This window comes from Emydura macquarii, unplaced genomic scaffold, assembly GCF_026122565.2.
Source record: "Emydura macquarii macquarii isolate MOO-44397 ecotype Brisbane River unplaced genomic scaffold, CSIRO-AGI_Emac_v2 contig_1253, whole genome shotgun sequence".
Classification (NCBI taxonomy): domain Eukaryota; kingdom Metazoa; phylum Chordata; order Testudines; family Chelidae; genus Emydura; species Emydura macquarii.
This window is the reverse complement of record NW_027131390.1, coordinates 50958757-50980696: the sequence shown is the minus strand read 5'-3', so window position 1 is coordinate 50980696 and position 21940 is coordinate 50958757. Positions and strand designations below refer to the sequence as shown.

The 21940-nt window shown below is 41.7% G+C and overlaps 1 protein-coding gene across 1 annotated transcript in view; it reads right to left on the bottom strand.

Moving 5' to 3' along the window:
• Positions 1 to 21940, bottom strand: part of PTH2R (parathyroid hormone 2 receptor) — an 83189-nt gene that overhangs the window by 11345 nt on the left and 49904 nt on the right. Inside the window, exons 9-10 of the mRNA XM_067548745.1 lie at positions 18263 to 18323; positions 2922 to 2988 (exon numbers count right to left, since the gene is read on the bottom strand). Coding sequence (XP_067404846.1) covers positions 2922 to 2988; positions 18263 to 18323 — 128 coding nt within the window. The remainder of the gene's footprint in view (positions 1 to 2921; positions 2989 to 18262; positions 18324 to 21940) is intronic.

Genomic DNA, 21940 nt, shown 5'->3' with positions numbered 1-21940 from the left:
TAAAAAGCCTTCCCCCAAACCCCACCACCCCAAAAAATCTACTACTGATCATCACGGCATGTTGCAAAGTTAATCTTTAGTGACGTATTGGTGGGGAAAGGGTATTTACATTTTTAATATACTGGGATTGCTATCGTGAGTTATACTGGATTGCACTGCTGCTTGTTAGTTATGTTTGGGAATTATTTTTTATGTATTTTTAAATTATGTCAAGGGAATGTACAGATATATTTTGTATAACTATAATATTGGTTTTATGGGCCAAATTAATTAGTGGAATAATGGAGACATAATTCTTGTTTTCACTATGCATTGATAAATGACAGTTTTTAGTTCTGTATTTGAATATATTGTTCAAATGATAATTATCAGGTATTTTCACGTGTATCAAAAACTGGGATGAATGATATTTATGAAGCACTGATTCTGTATAAATATAGACCTGTGATTAGTCACATGAGATGCATGAAAATTGGCAGGTCCAGCTGTCAGATTATTACTAAGTTTTTTATTTGTGTTCCAAGTTAGAAGCACAAAGAATAGTGCACAATGCAATACTCTGATTGTGCAAGGCTCCCCAGGACCTGGGCCATTGTGGATACCCCAATGAATTATTTTTATTCTCTACAATTCGAATATCAAAAGTATGGCCTCATTAGCATTATCCCCCTCTAAAGAATCTACCTTCATAGCAGACTCCGAGTAGTTTCAAGGAAGGTTTCACGCATGAAAGATCAGCATGACTGGGCCCCTTTTGCTACACATCACTTTCCCAGGCTGAACTTTGCAGACATTTCCTTAAACATGAAATGTTAAAGGGCTAAAATTCAAGAAGAGGAAATGGGCCCTGGAAATGAAATTGCAAAAAGAATCTTTCATTTCTAGTATATGTTGTGAAACATCGGCACGTTCTTCCTGCCCATTAACGCTTTTGTCCCTTCCCTGGTTTTTCTGTCCAGCTTTTTTCTGCAGTGCATAATGTGAGGACAGTTGTGTCTGCAGCATGGTGTTATGCCAGTAATTTAGTGAAGGACGAGTTCTCATTGACTAGTATAGTAGCAATTTATAACAAAAATACACAGGATTAGTTTGTCTTAAACAAACGCCTGTGCCACTAAAATGCTCTTTTCTATTTATTGTGAGAGGATAAGACAGCAAAAGCAGTAAGCAGAGCTAATTGGGGGGGACGGGGAGGAAAGACCATCCCCCGCCCCTGCAGCAGTGGCCTCCAGGTGTACGTGTGCCATCTTTTCACACAGGGCTGGGAAATGAGCCCACTGTGCTCTCACACGGTAGTGTTGGCTTCCTGCCCACAGGGCTGGGCCCAGCTCCCTGCTCCAGGCATTGTGACATGGTGCACAGAGTCACATGCGTGTCACAGTGCCACTCACTCACACGTGGCCCGGCCGCCCCTCCATCATGAACGGCACTGCGACCCTCTCCACCAGCTCACAGCACTGGGGTGGGGAGCCAGGCTCAGCCCTGCAGGATGGAAGCCGCTGCTGCCAGGCCAATGTGGGACAAGCTCAGGCTTGCCCTCCAGCTCCTTTCCCACCAGCGTCGTCTCTGTTCCGCACCCCCGGGCTTTCCCACCACACAGGGCCAGGATTAGAGTTGCAGTGTGAGGACAGAGGGTGCTGCTGCGGGTGGTGGCTGCCCCCTTGTCGAGGCAAGGAAGGAATGTACCCATTGAATGGGCAGGTACCACCGGATCCATCCCCCCCCCCGACCCAGTTGTAAAACTGTAGCCCAGGCTAAGGAAATGGCAGCTCGACAGATTCATTTTAGAGTGGAGAGGAAAAGCAGCCACTTACTGTAGACGTTTGATAACAGGTCTGCATGCTGGAGTTTCCCTCCCTACAATATCAGCTGATATGATTTGAGTTCTAGGCATATGGCTTACTGTAGAGTAGGTGTGCAAATATTCTCAGGCATGAAGGGCTGTGTGCAACGTGAATCTTCCGTCTCACCTTTCACGTACAATGATTTAGGGTAAAATTTTGAAAAGTACCTATGTCCTATTTTTAAAAGTGACCTGAGCACTTAGGCTCCAGTGTTCTACTGATCTTTTCAGTGAGATCTACAGCTCGTCTGCACTGAGAGCTAGTGTGTGGCAAGCTGGGGCGTGAATCTACAGTGCCCTAGCCAAATGCATCCTGTCTGTGGGGACCCTGCTACCGCACGCTAAAAGCTCCTTTGAGTTAGCGTGCAGCAGGCTAGCATCATGTAGATTCACACCCCAGCTTGCTATGCGCTAAGTCTCCCAAGTACCTGTGTCCCTTTTGAATATTGGACTTCAGTGATTTTGAAAATGTAACCCTTAGAGAACAATTGAATAACATCATTTTTATCAGCAATCATAAACAAAGTGTTTTCAAGTCTGGAATTAAAAAAAGAAGCAATTAAAATTTTTGCCCTAAACTTTAATGAATTCCGCCCGAGGTTCAAAAAAAAAGTTGGATTAACTTCAGTTTTAAATTACTTTTCATTTTCACCCTTCTCTGCACTTCCAGGGTCGGGATGGGACCCATAAAGGAAGAGATTAAATACTGGGGCAAAGGCTGTTCTGATTGTTATTCCTGGCCTGGACAGAAGGCAGGAAATTCCATGAGAGCCCCTGTTCTCGGGAAAGTTCCAGCCAATTTTGCAGACTCAAGAGATTTCAATAATTAGGAAAAGTATCAGAAATGTGGAGTGTTTATCTGAGTCACTAAGAAAAACTTCACTTTTATCAACTTCATTTCTTAAGTCACTTTTCCTGGTAGAGCCTCAGGCTCAGTTCAGAACATGAGATAACCTGCTCCTTGGTCCCCACCCCTCCACTCTCACTTCAGAACCTGTATCTTTACAGCAAAGCCAGAGAGTTTAAAAAAATAAAATAAAATCAACTGTTTACTCTGAATTGCATGTATAAAACCTACCCCAATGGCTGCTAATATTGGTGCTTGGTAAATCCATTTGATAGCGCCGGCACTGAGCTCCCAGCATCTGTGATATCAACAAATACCTAGAGTTAAACCAATGTCAACAACAAGAACAATCAACGGGTGTTCTGGTTTTGATTTTTCCCCATTGGCTAGAAAGGGTCATGCTCAGTTTGGAGGCGCATAGAAGAATGGGCCTCCTATTCCGATCAGCCGAAAGAAACAGTCAGCTCTAGGCTACTAGTCTACTCAACTGCATCTTTCATGATCATCAAATATAGACATTGTTTTTAAGCAGGAAAAGCATGTCAGCCTTAAGTTCAGGCTTCAGCACAATGCCAAAAAATGTGCTTGCCTGATAAATGAAAGAGAGAGGAAGAGAAAATAACACTTACTGATAAAGCTCAAATGGCCATATTAGACAAACATGTATGACTTGGATGACTAATGATGAGACTACAGAGAATCAGAGTTTGTCTCTACAAAAATACAAGCCAAAATGATGTGATCCTTTACTGCTGCATGTTCTCTTTAAATAAACATAGGATATTAGAGATCTTTAGTGACTATAAAGCAACGTACATAGTTTACCACAAATGCTGACAGTTGGGTCAGCTGTAGCTGTAATCATGTTAACGACAGAGGCCATGACATTATTTGATAAATACAGATACCATTGGTTTGACAGGAATAACCTGTTAGTTTAGGGATAAATTGTGAACTTATTTCATGCTGGGGAGTGCTTACACACCCCTATTGTCCCACTGACTTCAATGGGTCACTGGTATGACTAAGTCCTCACAAGGCTGACTTAGGTTCACAAAATCCAGTCCTTAGTTAGTAAATAATGCATTGAATTTCAAAGTATTGGTGCATCCATTTCCAAGTAATGATTACCTAGAATGCCAAGTCCTAAGCAATATCAGGCCTTGTTTTAGAGATATTTTGGCTATTTTATGAGCTCATTTCCTGCTGAACGGGAGTAAGTGTTGTCTGAACATCACAATCATTTTCTGTCTTACTCTATGAGAGACTCTTAGCCCTTCAGTCTTGTCAACAGCACTGTCTGAGCTCTAAAGGACTTGTTTTCTTCCTATTACTGACAAAACAGTGTCTGCAATTTCATGCACACAGAGACATGAAAGAATATCAACTGTTTGTTATGCTGGACACTGTTTCAGCACTGTACAAAAAGTGTTTTAATACAAATCTACATTGCATATAAAGGGTCGAATGCTAACCAAACACATCCAAAATACACAATTTGTGGCCTTTGCATGGGTATTTTTCAGCTGGAAAAACTGACTTCTTAATTGATCGTGGCTAGCACAGCTGAAACGCCTTTGAATTCTCATCAGAGTGCCACCCCGTCAGTAATTACGTTGACAGCCATGAGCACCAGACGGACATGTCAGAGCACTTAACAAATCTAATGCATTTATCCTCACAACATTCCATTGCAGTAGGGAAGTGCTATTATCCATATTTCCTAGATGGGAAACTGAAGCACAAAGGGACTGACTGTTTCACAGTCACACAGAGAATGAGTGGCAAAGTGGGAACTTGAACGCAGGTCTCCCAACTCCTAGGCTAGGGGGCCTCCCCACTGGCACAGAGCTTCAATTAGTATAAATGTGTGTTGAACTCCGGACTCTGGGGGAGTAATGCTGATTTACACAGCTGCTGCTGAGCCCATATATTGGTGATCAGCTTGCAAAGTAGACATTTAATATGAATGGGATTGTCAGTTAAAAAAAAATAAATCCAGAAAAGTGGGAACCATTTGCTGCTCATAATGGGGTTTTAAACACCAGTAAGCATTCCTTCTACATGCCTGTATGTACACAACTTATATGCACTGCATCGTAGTCTTCAAGAGTTTGTTTCTTTCTGGAAGGAACTTGGCTCTCTTGAAAGGAGGCAGACGGAGAGACTGAAGTCACCTACTGAATGGTAGGGATGACAACTTACTGCTACTGGGAGCAGTTTCCTTTTGATTGCTGTTGAATGACTACGTGAACAGGAATGCGGAACAATTTCTATAGTGGGATGCTGAGAGCCGGTGAACCAAACTGTAAATCCTGTGAATGATGGAAACCACTTCAAGCCAGGGGGGTACATCAGCACCTCTGCTTCCAGCACCTAGGTATGTGAATCTCGTTGGTGTTCTCCATCCAATTTCAAGTTAGCAGATGTCCATGTCACAAAAACCACCCAAGCAATCGGCACCTTCACTGGAAGACTCAGTAGTGAAGGCAAGAATTGAGTCACCCACGTTGGGGGGCTCCCTCAAGTCAGAGTTTAATCATGTTGACATGACTGGGCAAGGGTCCTTCAACCGCAACAGCCCAAACCACACCAGTTTGATAAAGGCCTTTCAGAGTCTTTGGGGCTGTCAGTCTGGCCATTAGTCATGTTACAGAATAGGCACTTTTGTGAAATACCCATGAAGGGCAACAAATCAGGCAAGGATATGTGGCATGTAGCAGACAAACAGTGCTGCTCTTTTTATTAATAAGATAATGTACTTGATTTCTTCTGGTCACTTACTCCACCAGGAAAGTATGTTTATTCGACCAAGTAAGCAAAGGCTGTTTGAATTTAGACATACTATAAAAAAACCAAAGATACACAGATTTAAAGGCCAGAAGGAATTGTTATGATCTACACACCCCAGAGAATTTCACCCAGTGAGTTCTGTATCAAGACCATACATTCTGTTTGAATTACAGTACATCTTTAAGAAGGACACCCCAGCCCAGCTTGTGAAAAGTAATTAGGCACCTAATTCCCTTTTAAATCAATGGGAGTTAGGTGCCTAAAACCCTTGAGGATCTGGGCCCCAGTCTTGATTGAATGACTTCAAGAGATGGAGAATCAACCACATCCTTAAGTTGTTCCAATGGCTAATTACCCTCACTTAACATGTGCACCTTATTTTTAGTCTGAGTTCTGTGGGTGATTTTCTCTTTTCTGACAGACGGAGGTAGAGGGAATGTACACACAAGCCCTAGTTTGGTAAGAGTTTTGATTTTTCATACATTTAGGATGAATAGATGCACTTTGTTACACAAAGCTATATTAACTCAGGGGAAACAAATATATTATTGTAATACTAATTACAGCTGGGTTGGAAATGGTTTTCCTAGCCTAGGAAAATTTACGAGATTTTTTCCCATCCTGACAGGATGAAAAGTCAAAATCTTGAAAATTTTTGCTAACCAACAGTCAATCAACCAGTTCAGATCCATCATATAGTTTTGTTTCAAAACGTTTTCTCTTTCAATTTTAACTTTAAGCTTATTGCGGTTTTTTTTTTTTTTTTTAATTTTGAAACAGTCATTTTGAACCAAAACCCAGAATTTTTCATTTTAAAAATGTCAAAACAGGTCATTGTGACAATCTTTTATGAAACAAAACATTTGTCACAACCGACTCCTTCCCATAAATAGTTTTGTTTTCAATGAATCAGCATTTTCCAATGAAATTTCATTTTATTGACAAAATCCCATTCTGCTCTTCATACCAATGGACTTCATGGATGATGATTTTTCAATATAAGAAATAATAGCAAAGACTCCAAACTGGGAGAGAATAACACAGGGTCCAATCAAGTTGGCAATTTTTCAAAGAGACATTATTAAGGACACAGAATAAACTATCCCACTTTCTATAGGAAAGATAGGAAGTATGGCAAGTGACCATGCTGGTTTAACCAGGAGATCTGCAGTGATCTGAAATTCAGAAAAGAATCCTACAAAAAGTGAAAAGTAGGTTACATTATGAAGGATGAATATAAACAAATAATTCAAACATGTAGGGACAAAATTAGAAAGGCCAACGCACAAAATGAGATTGAACTAGCTAGAGACATAATAGGGTAACAAGAAAACATTCCAGAAATACATTAGAATCAAGAGAAAAAACAGTGACAAGGTAGGTCCATTACTCAACAAGGGGGAAAGACAACACAGAAAATGTGGAAATGGCAGAAGTGCTAAATGACTTTTTTGTTTCAGTTTTCACCAGAAAGGTTAGTAGTGATTTGGATGTCTAACATAGAGAACACCAGTGAAAATGAGGTAGGATCTAAAGCTAAAATAGGGAAAGAAAAAGTTAAACATTACTTAGACAAGATAAATGCCTTCAAGTCAGCAGGGCCTGATGAAATACATCCTAGAATACTCAAGGAGTTGACGGAGGAGATCTCTGAGCTACTAGCGATTACCTTAGAAAACTCATGGAAGATGGGAGAGATTCTAGAAGACTGGAAGAGGGCAAATACAGTGCCAATCTATAAAAAGTGAATTAAGGCCAAGCTGGAGAATTACCAGTCAGGCAATTTAACTTCAGTACCCAGAAAAATAATGGAGCAAATAATCAAGCAATCAATTTGTAAGCACCTAAAAGATGATAAGGTGATAAGTAACAATCAACAGGGATTTGTCAAGAACAAATAATGTCAAACCAATCTAATAGCTTTCTTTGGCAGGATAACAAGCCTTGTGGATGGTGGAGGGGGGAAGTGGTAGATGCGGAATATCTTGACTTCAGTAAAGCCTTTGATACTGTCTTGCATGACCTTCTCATAAACAAACTAGGGAAATACAGCCTAGAAGGAGCTACTGTATGATGGGTGCATAACTGGTTGGAAAACTAGTCCCAGAGAAGTAGTTATAGGTGGTTCACAGTAAAGGTGGAAGGACATATAAAGTGGGGTCCCACTGGGATTAACCCTGGGTCCAGTTCTGTTCAATATCTTCACAAATGATTTAGATAATGGCATAGAGAGTATACTTATAGTTTGCAGATGATACCAAGCTGGGAGTGGTTTCAAGTACTTTGGAGGATAGGATCAAAATTCAAAATGATTTCAACAAACTGGAGCAATGAAGCCTGAAGTAAATAGGATGAAATTCAGTAATGACAAATGCAAAGTACTCCACTTAGGAAGGAACAACCAGTTGCATTCAAAATGGAACATGGATTCCCTAGGAAAGAGGACTCCAGAAAAGGATCTGGGAGGTAGACTGGATCACAAGCTAAATGAGAGTCAACAGTGTAACGTTTGCAAAAAAATGAACATCATTCTGGGACGTATTAGTAGGTATGCTGAACGCAAGATAGAAGAAGTAATTCTTCCGCTCTGCTCTGCACTGATAAGGCCTCAGCTGGAATTTTGTGTCTAGTTCTGGGCACCACTTTTCAGAAAAGATGTGGACCAATTGGAGAAAGTCCAGAGGAGAGCAACAAAAATGATTAAAGTAGAAAACATGACCAGTGAGGAAAGATGGGAAAAAAATGGGCTTGTTTTGTCTGAAGAAGAGAAGCCTGAGCGGGGACATGATAAGTTTTCAAGTACATAAAAGGTTGTTACAAGGAAGAGGTAGAAAAACTGTTCTCCTTAACCTCTGAGGATCAGACAAGAAGCAATGGGCTTAAATTGCAGCAAGGAAGAACTTCCTAACTGTCAGGATAGTTAAGCACTGGAACAAATTCCCTAGGGAGGGTGTGGAATCTCCATCATCAGAGATTTTTAAGAGCAGGTTAGACAAACACCTGTTAGTGATGGTCTAGTTATTACGTAGTCCTGCCTTCAGTGCAGCGGACTGGACTAGATGACCTATTGATGTCCGTTCCAGTCCTCCACTTCTCTATGATTCTATGCCCCTTAGCACTGCAAGTAGGGGGAACCTCTGGGTGTGAATCTCTCCCTTAAGTGAACGTACAGTGGCAGGAGACCTGTGTACAGTCAATGTTAAGGCCAGGCTCGGTTGCATTCTCTGTGCTTCAGGAGAGTACACAAATCATTCCCTCGCTACTCCTCCATGGTCGCACACTGCCTCAGAGTGTCAAGGAGGCATTGGAGTCATGCTGTCCCATGACACAGAGGGATACCAGGTGCTACCCCACAAACAGGTTCGGTAACAGGCATGTTCCTTCTACATGTTAGGTAGCTGCTGAAGTGTAATGTCTCCACCTGCTTTGGGCCTGACCCTTTCTTCTTCGTTGAGCCATGCAGATCACATCATTATTATTTTAAAAAGCAAAAATGTTTCACTTTTGCTAATAACTCATAACTCAGAAAACCATTCACAGGAATACTCAGTGCTGATCCTGTCTGATTAAAGAAACAAATTCTTCCTATGCCTTTGCAAAGTAATAGTAAATAGCACATGAAACCATGCTTTCAGAAAAATGTTTCTGTCTCATCCATCTGTGGTCATCCAATAAAGCTCTTCTCTATATCGGATTGAGACTCTTCAGAACATTACAGCTGGACAATTTTCATCAGCAATTACTGGAAAGTAAACTACTGCCAGCAAAACAAACACTTAATGTAACCATAACAGCAATAAAATGAAAAGGACCCCTGTTAATTTAGGAGTCTGGCTAATTCGCTCAAACCAGAGTGGATTGATTTAAATCAAAGCGATTTAAATCCCAGTTTTATTCAGCGAGCAGGAAACCTTGATTTACGTAATCAGTTTTAATCATGTTTTGCATTTGTTCTTTTCAGTTATTTTCATAAAGAAAGATTGATTCTCAGTAGTTGGTAACCATTAAAAATGTTATTTGCAGCTAAATGTAGCTATATTAAATTTGTTGCTTCTTTTTGCTAACCAGCAGAATACACAATATCTACACACATTTAAGCAATTATATAGCTTAATTTATTCAGATTTCTTAGCTTTTATATTTTTATTTTGTTAGAAAATGGTGAATGATGCATTTCTTATTTACTAGATGACTAATTTTTACTTGTGATTTGTGTCAAGTTCTAATTGGATGGTAATTCAAATCTGAGTAAAAATGCACAAAACCAGCATTTTTTTTTTTTTACTGAATAAAACTACCTTAAATGTGTTAGATAAAGAAGAAAAAGTTTGTCAAAATACATTTTGCATTTAAAACTAACTGCTTTATTAAACAAAGGAAGTATTATCTATAGTTAATTAATTTAATTGCTTGTTTCTGGTCACCACGTTCTTCCAGATTTTAGGACTAGTCGATCAATCTCTCCCACACTTCATTTTTTATTCATAGATTGCAAGAGGGAAACAAGCTTTCCTGCTTTTTCAACTCCCAATTGGTTTCTTAACTTCAGGGGCATGCGCAAGATCTTGCATATCCCCCATTTTGGAGGGGCACATTTTGTTGCCCCCCTCCACATAGCCTTGGGGCTGGAAGGGACTGGCTACCCCCATCCCACCGCAGCCCCAGGGCAAGTGGAGTTCTGTGCTCCCAATGATTATTGGGCAAGTCCATGCTCCTGCTTGCCTGCCTCCCCACCTCCCCGCGATGCATGCCCCCGGCTTAACTTTGAATGAACTAGTCATTGAACTGAATTAGGTGAATAAACTGAAATGTAGAATTATTCTCTTTGCACCTACAGAAAGGGACTTCCTGCAGTTCAGGGTTTGACTTTCTTTAAAACTTGGCAGCAAACTTGTTCTGCTTAGCCGTTTTTGTATTTAATTTTAATAAATTAGTATAAATTTAGGCCTTAACATAGATTGTCAATTTCAATTTAAAGAGGTTTCTTTCTAAATAAGCCTAGATTAAAATTTTAAAAATCTGATTTTTTTTTTTTTTTTTTTTTTAAAAGTATCACCAATTTGTATTCACCTTGTCTCATACTGCCTAGATAATAGGGTATGGGAAACTTTGTACTAGGGCTTGTCTATATGGAGAGTTAGTGCACAGTAATTTGGGATGCATTAGTTTTCTGGACACTAAGTCATGATGTGGATCTTGCTTCTTCGCACTAAAAGCACTCATGTCAAAGCACATTGGGGAACTTTTAGTGTGTGGTAGCAGAATTCCCACGGCCAGTTAGTGCATGGCAGGCTAGCGAACTACAGATGTACACCCCAACTTGCAGTGCACTAACTCCCCATATAGACATCCCTTAGTCTTGGCCTCCAGAGTCTCCCCACTTCATAAGAGTCACGAGTTTGTAAAAGATCTCAGTCCTGTATTTCCTTGAAGGAATGCTGCCTTCCTAGACCAGGACTATGGAAACCTTCATTGTGGTGAGTGTTCTCCCTCTTCCTCTTCGAATAACCAACTCTACTACACATCATTGTTTGAATCACAGCCAGTCTAAATCATAGAACCATAGGGTCAGAAGGGACCGCAAAGGTCAAATGGCTCTGACCTTATGAGTCCCTCAATGACCACTGGCAAAATGTTCATCATCTGTAACTACAATTGTTACCATGCCTGACAAACTCACTACACACAACACCCTCTTATCATAATATTTATCTGAAGAGTAACTAAGCTATCATATGAAAACAGGTGCACTCGGGTAATTAATATTCTTGCATGGTGTATGCACGGTTAGCGTGTAAGGAATTGTGCAGGTGTGCTGGAAATGTATTACTAAAATAGGTTGAGACCAAGTAGAATAGAGCTGCTGAGCAGGTACGTCTTAGAGAAAGGAATGTATATTGACTGGTCCACCAGCATCAAGCTTTGTGAGCCAGAGACGATGGATAATGCATTTGCATCTGTGGTAAACAGAGTGCTCAAGCTAACAGGTGATAGTGAAAACAGCATGGCTTGATTATAAGCAAAAGACAATGACATTTTCATCTAAAGCAAACAATGATCAAACCAGCAGGAAGAGGGCCCCAGTTTGCTGGAAAACAAAAGCACGACTGGAGTCTGAACCCAGGGTACCTTTCCAGCTCAGAAGGCAGAGACAACAAACTTTGGGGAATATAAGAAGAAGCCAAAAGATGTTCTGGTTATCCACACTTAAGGGACCAAGGGGCCTGTGCTCTTTGAATCTGTGAAAGGTGGAACCCCCCAGTCTTGTGGGTTGAGGATGATGAGAACTCAGTGAGAAACTGCCTGAAACCAGGATTGTGATGTTAAGGTTTTAAGACACTAGAAAGCGTGTTTTATTTGTAACCATTGTCTGTTTCTATTATCCTTTCTTACTATCACTTAAATCTCTGTTCTTTATTAACTAACTTATTTTTGGTTTTACCATAAAATCATCTCAGTGCTGTGTATTAAAGGATAGTCCTCTGCTCAGTTAACAGGCTGGTGTGTGCATTGTCTTTCTGGAGGCAGTGGATTTATTAGTTTGTGTGAGTGTCCAGTGTTAGGGGCTGGATACTGCAGAGGAGCATTCTTCTGGGAGTTTGGGAACTGGAATCCACTGCAATTACCTACAATGTGAGGCTGAGACTGGCGGAGTCTCAAGGAGTTTGCTGGTGAAGTAGATAAACTGATGTGGCAGGGAACTGACACAGTTTAAGCTCCTGCAATGCTTTCTCTTGCTGAGGCAGAAGGGTAAAACAGTGGCTTACAGTTCTGGATGCCCCCAGAAAACATCACAATGGCCAACTTCAGTGATATTGAAGCAGAGGAATTGTGATGAATCATAGAAGATGAGGGTTGGAAGGGACCTCAGGAGGTCATCTAGTCCAACCCTTTGCTCTAAGCAGGACCAACCCCACCTAAACCATGGGATCATCTGTTAATGAAGACTGGACTGCCAAATTCAAATAAAGTCAAAGTAAAAACTCTGAATCAAGAAAATCCAGGGGTAACACAAGACATAGTGGGCCAGATTCTGATCTTCACTGCATGGATATAAAACTGAAGGGATTTATCGAGGGATTGCCGATGAGTAAATCTGGAATAACTCCATTAGCAGAGTGACTCTACATATACACCCATGTAACGGGGATCACATTCTCTCTTCTCTTTGTAAAAGAACTATTGAGCTATCTTTGGAAATTGAGGCAAATTTCAATATCTGCCATTGGAGAATTACTAGGTTGTTTTTTGGTTTTTTTTTCCCCTAACAGTACTCAGAGCTACTTACAAACAGTTTTGAGTGGATGACGTGATTGCTGTGAATGTGGGATTCAGAAACTTTCAGATAACAGAACATACTCAATCTAGTACTTACTGCAAAAACCAAAACCCCTGTATCAGCCTTGCAAGACAAAGATAAATGGTGACATCCTGGGTGGAAAAGAGGCTGGTAGCGAGTGACACTTCAAAAGAATCTCCACCATCATCCTGTGCCAAAGATCAAAATGGAATGACTGATGAAGTTGCTCCCAGTGATAACTATAACCAAACTGAGCAACGTACAGCAAAGTCAGTGCCTTCCTTTGTTTTTCTTTCAGCCAAAGTAATATAGCACTAGGACAGGGCAGCAATTTTTAAATTTAAATGAAATTTCAAAATTTGAAAAGAAATTTGATTGGACAAACTTTTGATTTGAAAAAGAAACCCGGTGAGATGCTTTTCATTCTCCTTTCCCCCCATTGTCGCTACACAGAGCCATGATGGGGTAAAGAATGTGTAAGGAGAGTTACCGTGTGTGTAAAGTAATTTGCTACCGTTGTGCCTACGTGCAGGAGATGTTTGGAGAATTCAAAGGGTCGCCATTCATAATGGAGTGCAGAGTTCTAGGATGCTCAGCAGAAAGGAGAGATGCGTACCACAGCTGAGAAAACAGCTTCTGAGTTTTGTGGTGCATGTACAGAGAAAAGACCAGAAGTATTTAATGGATGTTTACATGCTCTCCTCGTTCTCATAAGAAGTGTTTATCATTTTCATTGATTGACCATATCTATCCCAAGCTGTTCCAAAGACTGGAATTTCAAGGGTTTGGAGATTCTGTAATGTCCCAGTGACATCAATCGGAGACATGAGTGCTTGAGCTCCTTTGAAAATATATCAACAAGTGCACTACACAATTTATAAAAACCAAAATTCCAACAGAAGAGCAGGCTGCTGAATGAACAGATCACTTATTTAGGTGCCTAAATACGGGCTTTGAAGTACCCAGGTTTCAATATTTTTGGCCCAATATTCCTAGGCAGAAGCTCTATAAACAGAAATACACCAATAAATCTGATCGTAGAATTCAATAAAATTAATATGCCCGGGCAGATCAGGGACTTGCGTAGGCTCCTCCAGAGCAAGGCATGCAGATTAGGTGCTCACTTGCACATGCACAGAAACTGCTCCCATCTGGGTTCAGAAGATCAGGCCCTAGATGTCTTTGGAACATTTTACTCTGTGACAGCTGGGTCCATAATTCAGGTTTCAAAGGCATTTTTTTCACCTTGATGTGTTGCATGAAGGAAAGTAGCCAGGGGTGGCTCAAGCAAGGCTTCCTGGGCTCAGAATGTACCTGCAGAAATGGCACCTGTGCTGCTCTGGGCATTGTGACCTGGCACACAGCATCACTCAGGTGTGGCAGCTAATGCTGTGCCCTGGCCAAACAGCAGCCCACTACGGGTCGAGAGTGAAGATAACACTTGCAACTGCCGGCAGGAAAGAGAACAGTGGGTTGGTTTAAAGAATTTTCACATCAAAGCTCCATACACACCTACATAAAAGAGCAGCTAGCCTTTGTTTCCAGTAGAGATACTTCTGTCTCTCCTTGCCTATGATATTTCTCATTAGTCACCTCAGATTTCACATCTTTCTTCCTTGCCATAGACTTTAAGTGCAATGAATCTCATTACACATTGGGAAGAGGGATCTGAGAGGGTTTTTTTATTGTTTGCATGTTTTATTGTAAAGCCAGAGTTCAGCTGTTTATTTGCCAGTGAATTTTTATATATGTCCTTTCTGGTTCCTCAGTTAAAACCCCCATCACAGTCAGGCTGCTTGGCCCTTGTGTGGATGCACCAGGAGAGGATGCAGGGCATCTTTCCCCACATCTGGTCCCCATGTCCATGAGTCAGTCACATTGTATCTGAGGAGCAACTGCCCAGCTCCCCTTCTAGGACTCCCATAAATGCTAGGTGCCTCTCAGGGAGAAGGAATTTAGGGACGCGGTCCTATTCCCCTCACTCTGCACCAGCTAGCAGAGCTGAGTGGGAAAAAGGGGTGAGATGTCACATCTTCTGAACTTCCCTAGACTCATGCTCAGTGCATCTCAGAAGGAGGTCAGAAAAAGGTGGCTCTAAGCCATCTTCCCAATCTGCTTATCCTGGAGAGACCCCAGTGTAACTTAGAACAGCCTTAAGGGCATGGATCATCTTAAACATCATCTGTTCTGCTCCTAGCCCTGTTACTCTCTTCCGTGACTGCTAGCAGCAAATCTCCCCAATGGCTGGTGATGGGACACTAGCTGGGGAGGGCTCTATGTTACTGCAGAGAATTCTTTTCCAGGTGTCTGGCTGGTGGGTCTCGCTCAGGGTCCAACTGACCGCCACATTTGGGGGTCAGGAAGGAATTTTCCCCCAGGTCAGACTGGCAGAGACCCCAGGGGGTTTCTCCTTCCGCTGCAGCATGGGTCGCTTGCAGGTTTAAACTAGTGTAAAGAGTGGATTCTCTGTAACTTGAAGTCTTTAAATCAAGATTTGAGGACTTCAGTAACTCAGCTAGAGGTTGGGGGTCTATTACAGGAGTGGGTGGATGAGGTTGTGGCCTGCAACGTGAAGGAGGTCAGACTAGATGATCATGACGGTTCCTTCTGACCTGAAAATCTATATCCTTTCCTACCTTTCCCTGCGCCCAACCTTTCCTACCTTTCCCTGCCCCCAACATACCTCCTACACAGGGGGAGGGGGCAGTGGATGGCAGATAGCTAGCAATGTTGACTTTATGCTACTCAGAGGATTGTCTTAAACTAATCAGTGATGCCTCTTTAGGTCAACACAAAACAGGTGAAACAGGGGTTAAGGACCTGGCCCAATATCTCAATAAGAAATTTGGTGGCGGACAAGACATTCAAAATCCCTGTCACTCATGATGAGCAGATATTTGTCTGAATATAATAAGCCTTTCTTCTAGGACGTGAACAAACACTCATCCAGCCCAGCTCAGTGTGTATTTGTGGGGAGTGAAAGTGATGCATGGTAGTAAATTGCTCTGAACTATTGCTACTGCCTGACTAAGTTTGAACTATTGACATTCAGCAAAGCAAATCCACAGCAATTATTACACAGACAAAAGAAAAGCTCAGGGAGGAAAGAATAATATTCTTCACATATTGACGCAGAGAGTGAGAGCATGGAATGAGGTCACCGATATTGTTTAGTAATTGCTTATATTATTTATCATTCCCTCTAAAGCAGAGGGCTACTGTTGTCGCCAGGTTGTCCACTTAATAGCAATTTGTTTGAGGTGGGAATTGTTACTGTTAGATTTTTTCTTGATTTAATTTTGGGACATAGTAATAGCAAAGAAAGACAATTATAGCCAAGAAAGCGCACGGATCTGGGTGCTTTTGCTTTCTTTGCTACGACTCACCCAGAGGCCTAGATAAGAAGCAAGGCTGGGGAAGAGAGGACCTTATGGAAGACACAGGGGCTCTGCATCAGGGTACATGAGGGATTTTACAAATTGACTCTGATCAATGTGGGACTGATCCACATGGCATGGAAAGCTTCTCATGGACTTCAATGGGCTTTGGATCAGGCCTCTTTGAGTATCAACCTTATTAAAAACCATGGAAAACTCCCACACAAGCAGCATCTTCACAACCTTTGAGTTAAGATGGCTACACCTCCTAGTTGGAAAGCAAGAAAATGAGCAGTTAAGTAATTCCACACCTCATCTACATTCCATTCATTAGTTCTCATTCTCAAGTTCATGTCCCTTCTACTACCCACAGCTCTTTATCTCCAGCCTTCATCTGGAACAAACCAACATGCATCTTTAAATCTGACCTTACGTTCAATACACTCGCTCACTTATGCAGGAGGTCAATTCAGTCTTTTCTACCTAAAAATATCATTCACTTTTTGAATTAAAAAAAAAAAATCACCAGTGACATAGATCATTCATTAATACAACTTCCTAAAAATGGACAGAGAAACGAATCTCACTGCTCCTGTTTGCAGTCTGAAACGGTGTCTCGCTTACTTATGCCAATATGAAACCATGAACAGATCGATCCATGATGTAAACATCAACACACCAGTAGCACATAACCAATAAGCATAGGCAGAGTGCCAGGGTGCTCAGGACTGGGGGTGGATGCACACTGGGGCTGTGGGTGATGAGCGGTAACTGAGGGGAGTTGGAATTGATGAATGACATGCACATTGAGTGTTGAACGACTTCTCTTTTTTTTTTTTTTTATGATGGGACTTTTAAGAGCATTCAGCATCAGCCTAATTCTGCTCCTGTTGAAGTCAACAGTAAAAGCTCCCACTGACCTCAGGGGGGCCGGGAGGCCAATGCTGAGTGCATTTGAAAATCCCACCCTCCATGCCTGACTCTTGTCTGTTGACAGAGTCTGGGACTAAGAAATGGAAAATCTTTCCTTTGCATTTATAGTCAGTTGTAAGTGCAAAGTTTTGGGTGTGTCTGGAGGCCAATTTGTTTTAGAAAATGGGCTATAGTATGAATGGATCGTGTACACACACACAAAATACATACACATACAGAATATGTACTGGGATACCCTGGAGCTAAGCTATGGAACCATGTGATAAATCACATTTATCATACAATTTTGACTTTCTTACTTGTCCTCTCCACACTAGTCTCTCAATACCACCTACTTTTAACATTCTAAACATCTGCACAGCATCAGATATTATTAACTTGTAGAAACAGCCTGTCAATAGAGCTCCATTCCTTCTCCCAAATATAAAATTTCCACCCTGCAAATTTCACTGGCTTGATATGTCTGCCATTCAGAAGTCAATCCTGCATTAATGGCAGGCTTAAGGTCCAATAACTTATGAACCATGAGGCCTAGGAAAAATACAGCTGTTTGCACACTGGCTAACCCAATATTTGGTCTTATTGAGCGTGAACCTTATCTAATAGAAAAAGACCCATGGTGGAAACACCACACCATTTTAATGCCCATTATCTAAAAGCCAAGTCTAATTTTAAATCTTTTAGAAATACAGTAGAAACAAGTTTATAATAGCAGTGAGGGTCTCCATAGCAATGTTTTATCCGAGCAATATGGATTATTTGCTTTGTATATTTAACTTACTAACAAACCTCAGGAAATAAGAAAGGAAAGCTCTGTGTTGGGCTTTACCACATTATCACTTCTCAACACAAAAAATAAAGAAAATTAGGATTACTCAGATCATTATTCTCTATGGTACCCCTGGAGCTATGCTGAATCACATCAGCAGAAAAGCAGCCCTATTATTTTTTAATCACCTTTTCTGATCTTTTACATTAAAGGTTTCCACCATCAGCCTAAGCATTCTGATATTGAATCTATATTTTTCAGTTTAAAATGGCACTTTGTTTGCAGGTAAGAATGGGAGCACGTGATATATGGCACATGCAAGAATGGAGAGCTGAAAACAAACCTGACTGCTTTCCATAAACATACAGATCAAAATGTCTTCTGCTTCTTTTCCACTTACCTGGCATCTGCCAGCGTTGCACGGACCACTGCCCAGGCTACTACAAAGACAGCTGGAAATCCTACAATTATGAAAAGTTAATTGGTAACTTTTAAGAATAGGTTCATTGGGGGGAATGCAGGGGTGGCTGAGAAAATTACCTTTATTTGCACCTTAAGGGAAAGTAAAATAACTATTTGTAAAAGAAACCAGAAGGAAATGAAATTCTTATTATTGATAAACCATGAGCTGTAAAGAAGCAATATTCAACGTGAGCATGAAAGACCAAATTCTGAAAAAACAATGGAGGGATTGCAGGAGCTGAGAAGAGAATTTGGCCCTAAATTTTAGCTAGAGCTGAAAGTTTGGAAAACACCTATTCTACACATAACTTTCTGGGTCAGATCCTTAGCTGGATTCAGTGGCTTCATTTACATTGAGGATCTGTTCCTTTTCCTCCACTGTTTTTGATACACCATGAACCAGAGGATAAGGTGATTCTGAATCATGTGGCTTTTATCTCTATAGGATATAGGAACCCAACCCAGCTTAGAAGTGATTTAAAGTTTCACAGCCAGTGGTCGGTGTATGCTAAATGAATGGGTAGCCTCAATCTAGTTCCAAGTAAACAGGTATCTACTAAACAAAAGCCAGAATCATAGCTGGCAACTTTTGGTTGTCTCATCATACAGGCCAAGGAATGTATGGGCAGGAAGCATGGATTACTTGTTCCCCTGAAAAGTTATTCAAACAGAGAAAGGATTGAGGCAGAGTGGCAGGGCAATGTGGGGCCATCTGCACTGTCTCTGCCCACATGGGAACCTGTTGGGTGGACAGAGGACTTCAACGTTAGCCCAGCACACATCTCAGGTATTGGTCTTTTAAATTGAGTGTTCAAAATACGTCATCGCTCCTGGACTGTCTGAAACAAATATAGGGCCAGGGTTTGTTGTCAGTTTGCCATTAGCTTCAATGAAGGAGGTGCAAAGGTTTCTAGTCACCAGATCTCTAACATACCCCACGAGAGCAAGAAGATGGTTTGTTGTGGAATCAAAGCTACCAACCTTTCCCATTTCCAAATAGACATTTATGTTTACCGCCACCAATGTGAAAAGTGAGCTCTCCCCTCGGGGTGAGATTTGCCATGCTGCCGAGGGCTGCATGAGACCCACAGCTCACTTTAGGCCCCTTTTGGTGGCTTAAACTGGACTGAGGCAGTGCATAGATTTTGTGCAGATTGTCTGCAGAGCACCAGATTTTGCCTATGCCTACGAAAACGATGTAGAAACTGTATTCAGAAAATGGTGCCGGTGATTTGAGGAATGACGGTCACCCTTTCAGAATGTTCTTTTTTAGTAGCAATTCTCTGAACCTAGGAAATCTCCAGCTGAGATTTATTTAAAACACTAGTGACCTCACTGTGGCCAGATGCATTAGTGGCTGGCACTAAAGCTCATTGGAGTCTATGTGAGTCTTTCCATGGACTTCAGCAGGCTTTGGGTAAGGCTCTGAAACATCAGTAACAGCAAGTACTTCCTGTGGACTACCATTTGCACAAATCAACAGATTTCTCTTTAAGAGAGGAATAGAGAGTTTTAAAATGCAGGCAGCATCTTCAGCTCAGACGTGCTGAAGAAGCTGTGATGTCTGAGATGCTACATGCAAAGAAGCTCTCAATGCTGAGAAAGGTGCAGGCAAGCTACAAATCTGCCCAGCCCTGGCTGACATTATTGAATTTAAGTGATAACTGCAGTGGATTGAGATTGCTTCCTCCACTCAAGTTAACGGAAATGGCGTTGTGTGTTCATGTGACCCTGCAACTCTGAATTTGATTTTTCCTAAGTTTGCCATATGGGGAAAGAGGGGATAAAATGCTGAAATAAAGTGAAAAAAAATCCTGGCAAAGCCTTATGTTTATATTTGTTTCCTAAGATCATAGACTTTAGAAATGGAAGAGCCATGTCTTTGCACAACCATCATTACTCCCTACAGTACGTCTTCTAGTTCAACTAGTCTCAAGTTAAAGCCCTCAAATGCTGGGTCTTCAGAAGATCTGAGTGAACAATGACCTTTTGCCGTTCATAAATTCTCTTAGAACAGACTTCTGCTAATTTGTACCTTATTCAACACATGGTTCATGTGGACGTATCTTAGCGTATGGAGTGCTCTCAAACTGTTCTCTACCTCTCTGGCTTTGGAGATTTGCTATTTATGTTATGCATCCTTCACTTACATCATCTGGTATTGTATACTAGGGAACTACAATTCCCTCCCTGCTCCAACCTGGCTCTAAAAACACAGTAAATTTGCCTCTGGCCTACACCAATAGCAAATTACCATCTTCTGGAGTGCTGGCTCAAATGTACTAGATAGTGCATTGTGGGGCACAGCCAATTCCCCATCACTCTCCACCTGCCTGTTCCATTTTTCCATGTGGTAAGCAATGAGCTTCTCCCCAACACTTGAACTCAAGGCCTAGTTAGCTTGTGTAGGGAACTGAGGGGTGGGGGTGGGGGGGGGAGGATGCTATTTGGATCAGAACCTAACTCTAACCATTTAGTGATTTCCCTCCCACCCACCCCACCCCATCCCACCCCCAATATTTGTTCCATCTCGTTCGTAGGAATAATCCTGAGATTTATAGGATGTATTAGCCATGATCCCTTCCTGCACAGCTATCATTACCGTATGTATGCGTTTTGTTCTCATGCTTTTGGCCTGCTACAGGCTGAGCTGTAACAAAGGCAATTCCACTTCTATGATGTATTAATTTTGATTGATCTGGACATCATCCATGTTTCTCCACTGTGTAGTTCTTCATGCAGACCACAATACACTGGCGCAGCAGTTGTGAGCTCCTTAGGGTATGTCTACACCACAATGTAAGCCCAAGGTTCGAACTCAGACTCAAGCCTACTCTCCTCCCCCTCCCCCCCGTCTGTCTACACACAAATTGCGTAAACCCAAGATTTGGACTCAGGGTCCCAGGACCCCACAGGGGTGAAGGGTCTGAGATCGAGTCAATCTGGGACCCAGTGTGGACACAGGACAGTCAGATTTGGTGGACAGTCAAGTTTGCCCACGCTACACCACAAACAAAGGGCTAGAGTGCCCACACTGTGGGAGGGAACGAAGAAATCAGATATGGGTAGCTGGACTTGGGCCACATAATACAGTATAGGCGCTGGAGCAGAGGGTTCAACAATTCCTAACCTGGAGTCACAAATAAGTGTCGATGTCCAACTCCTAGGTTAACAAACCCAAGGTCTATTAACTCACGTTCTATTAACCCTGGGCTTACAGTATAGTGTAGACATTCGTTTAGATACCCAAAATGATTAGCAAGATGGGAAGAGAGGACTGTGAGTGAAAACCTCCGATATGAACACTGCCATTCATGAGGAAGTATCTAAACTTTGAGAGTGAGCCAAATCCTGAATGTAAACATCCATGAACTTTGAGATCTAGAACCAAACTTTGCAACTCTGTCCATCCCTGGCTGGGAGAGCCTCTGTGGAAGAGATGAATCTGGTTGATTGCATTTGATTATGTCAGGACCTGTAGGGTCTCCTGGGGGGGCGGGGGTGGCGGCGAGGGAGGTGCATGGAAACAGCAGAGCTATTCAAAAGCTTATAGAAGTCTCTCTGCTTGTTCTTGGAGCAGGTTTTTCCAGCAGTTAATATGTATTCACCTTAACTA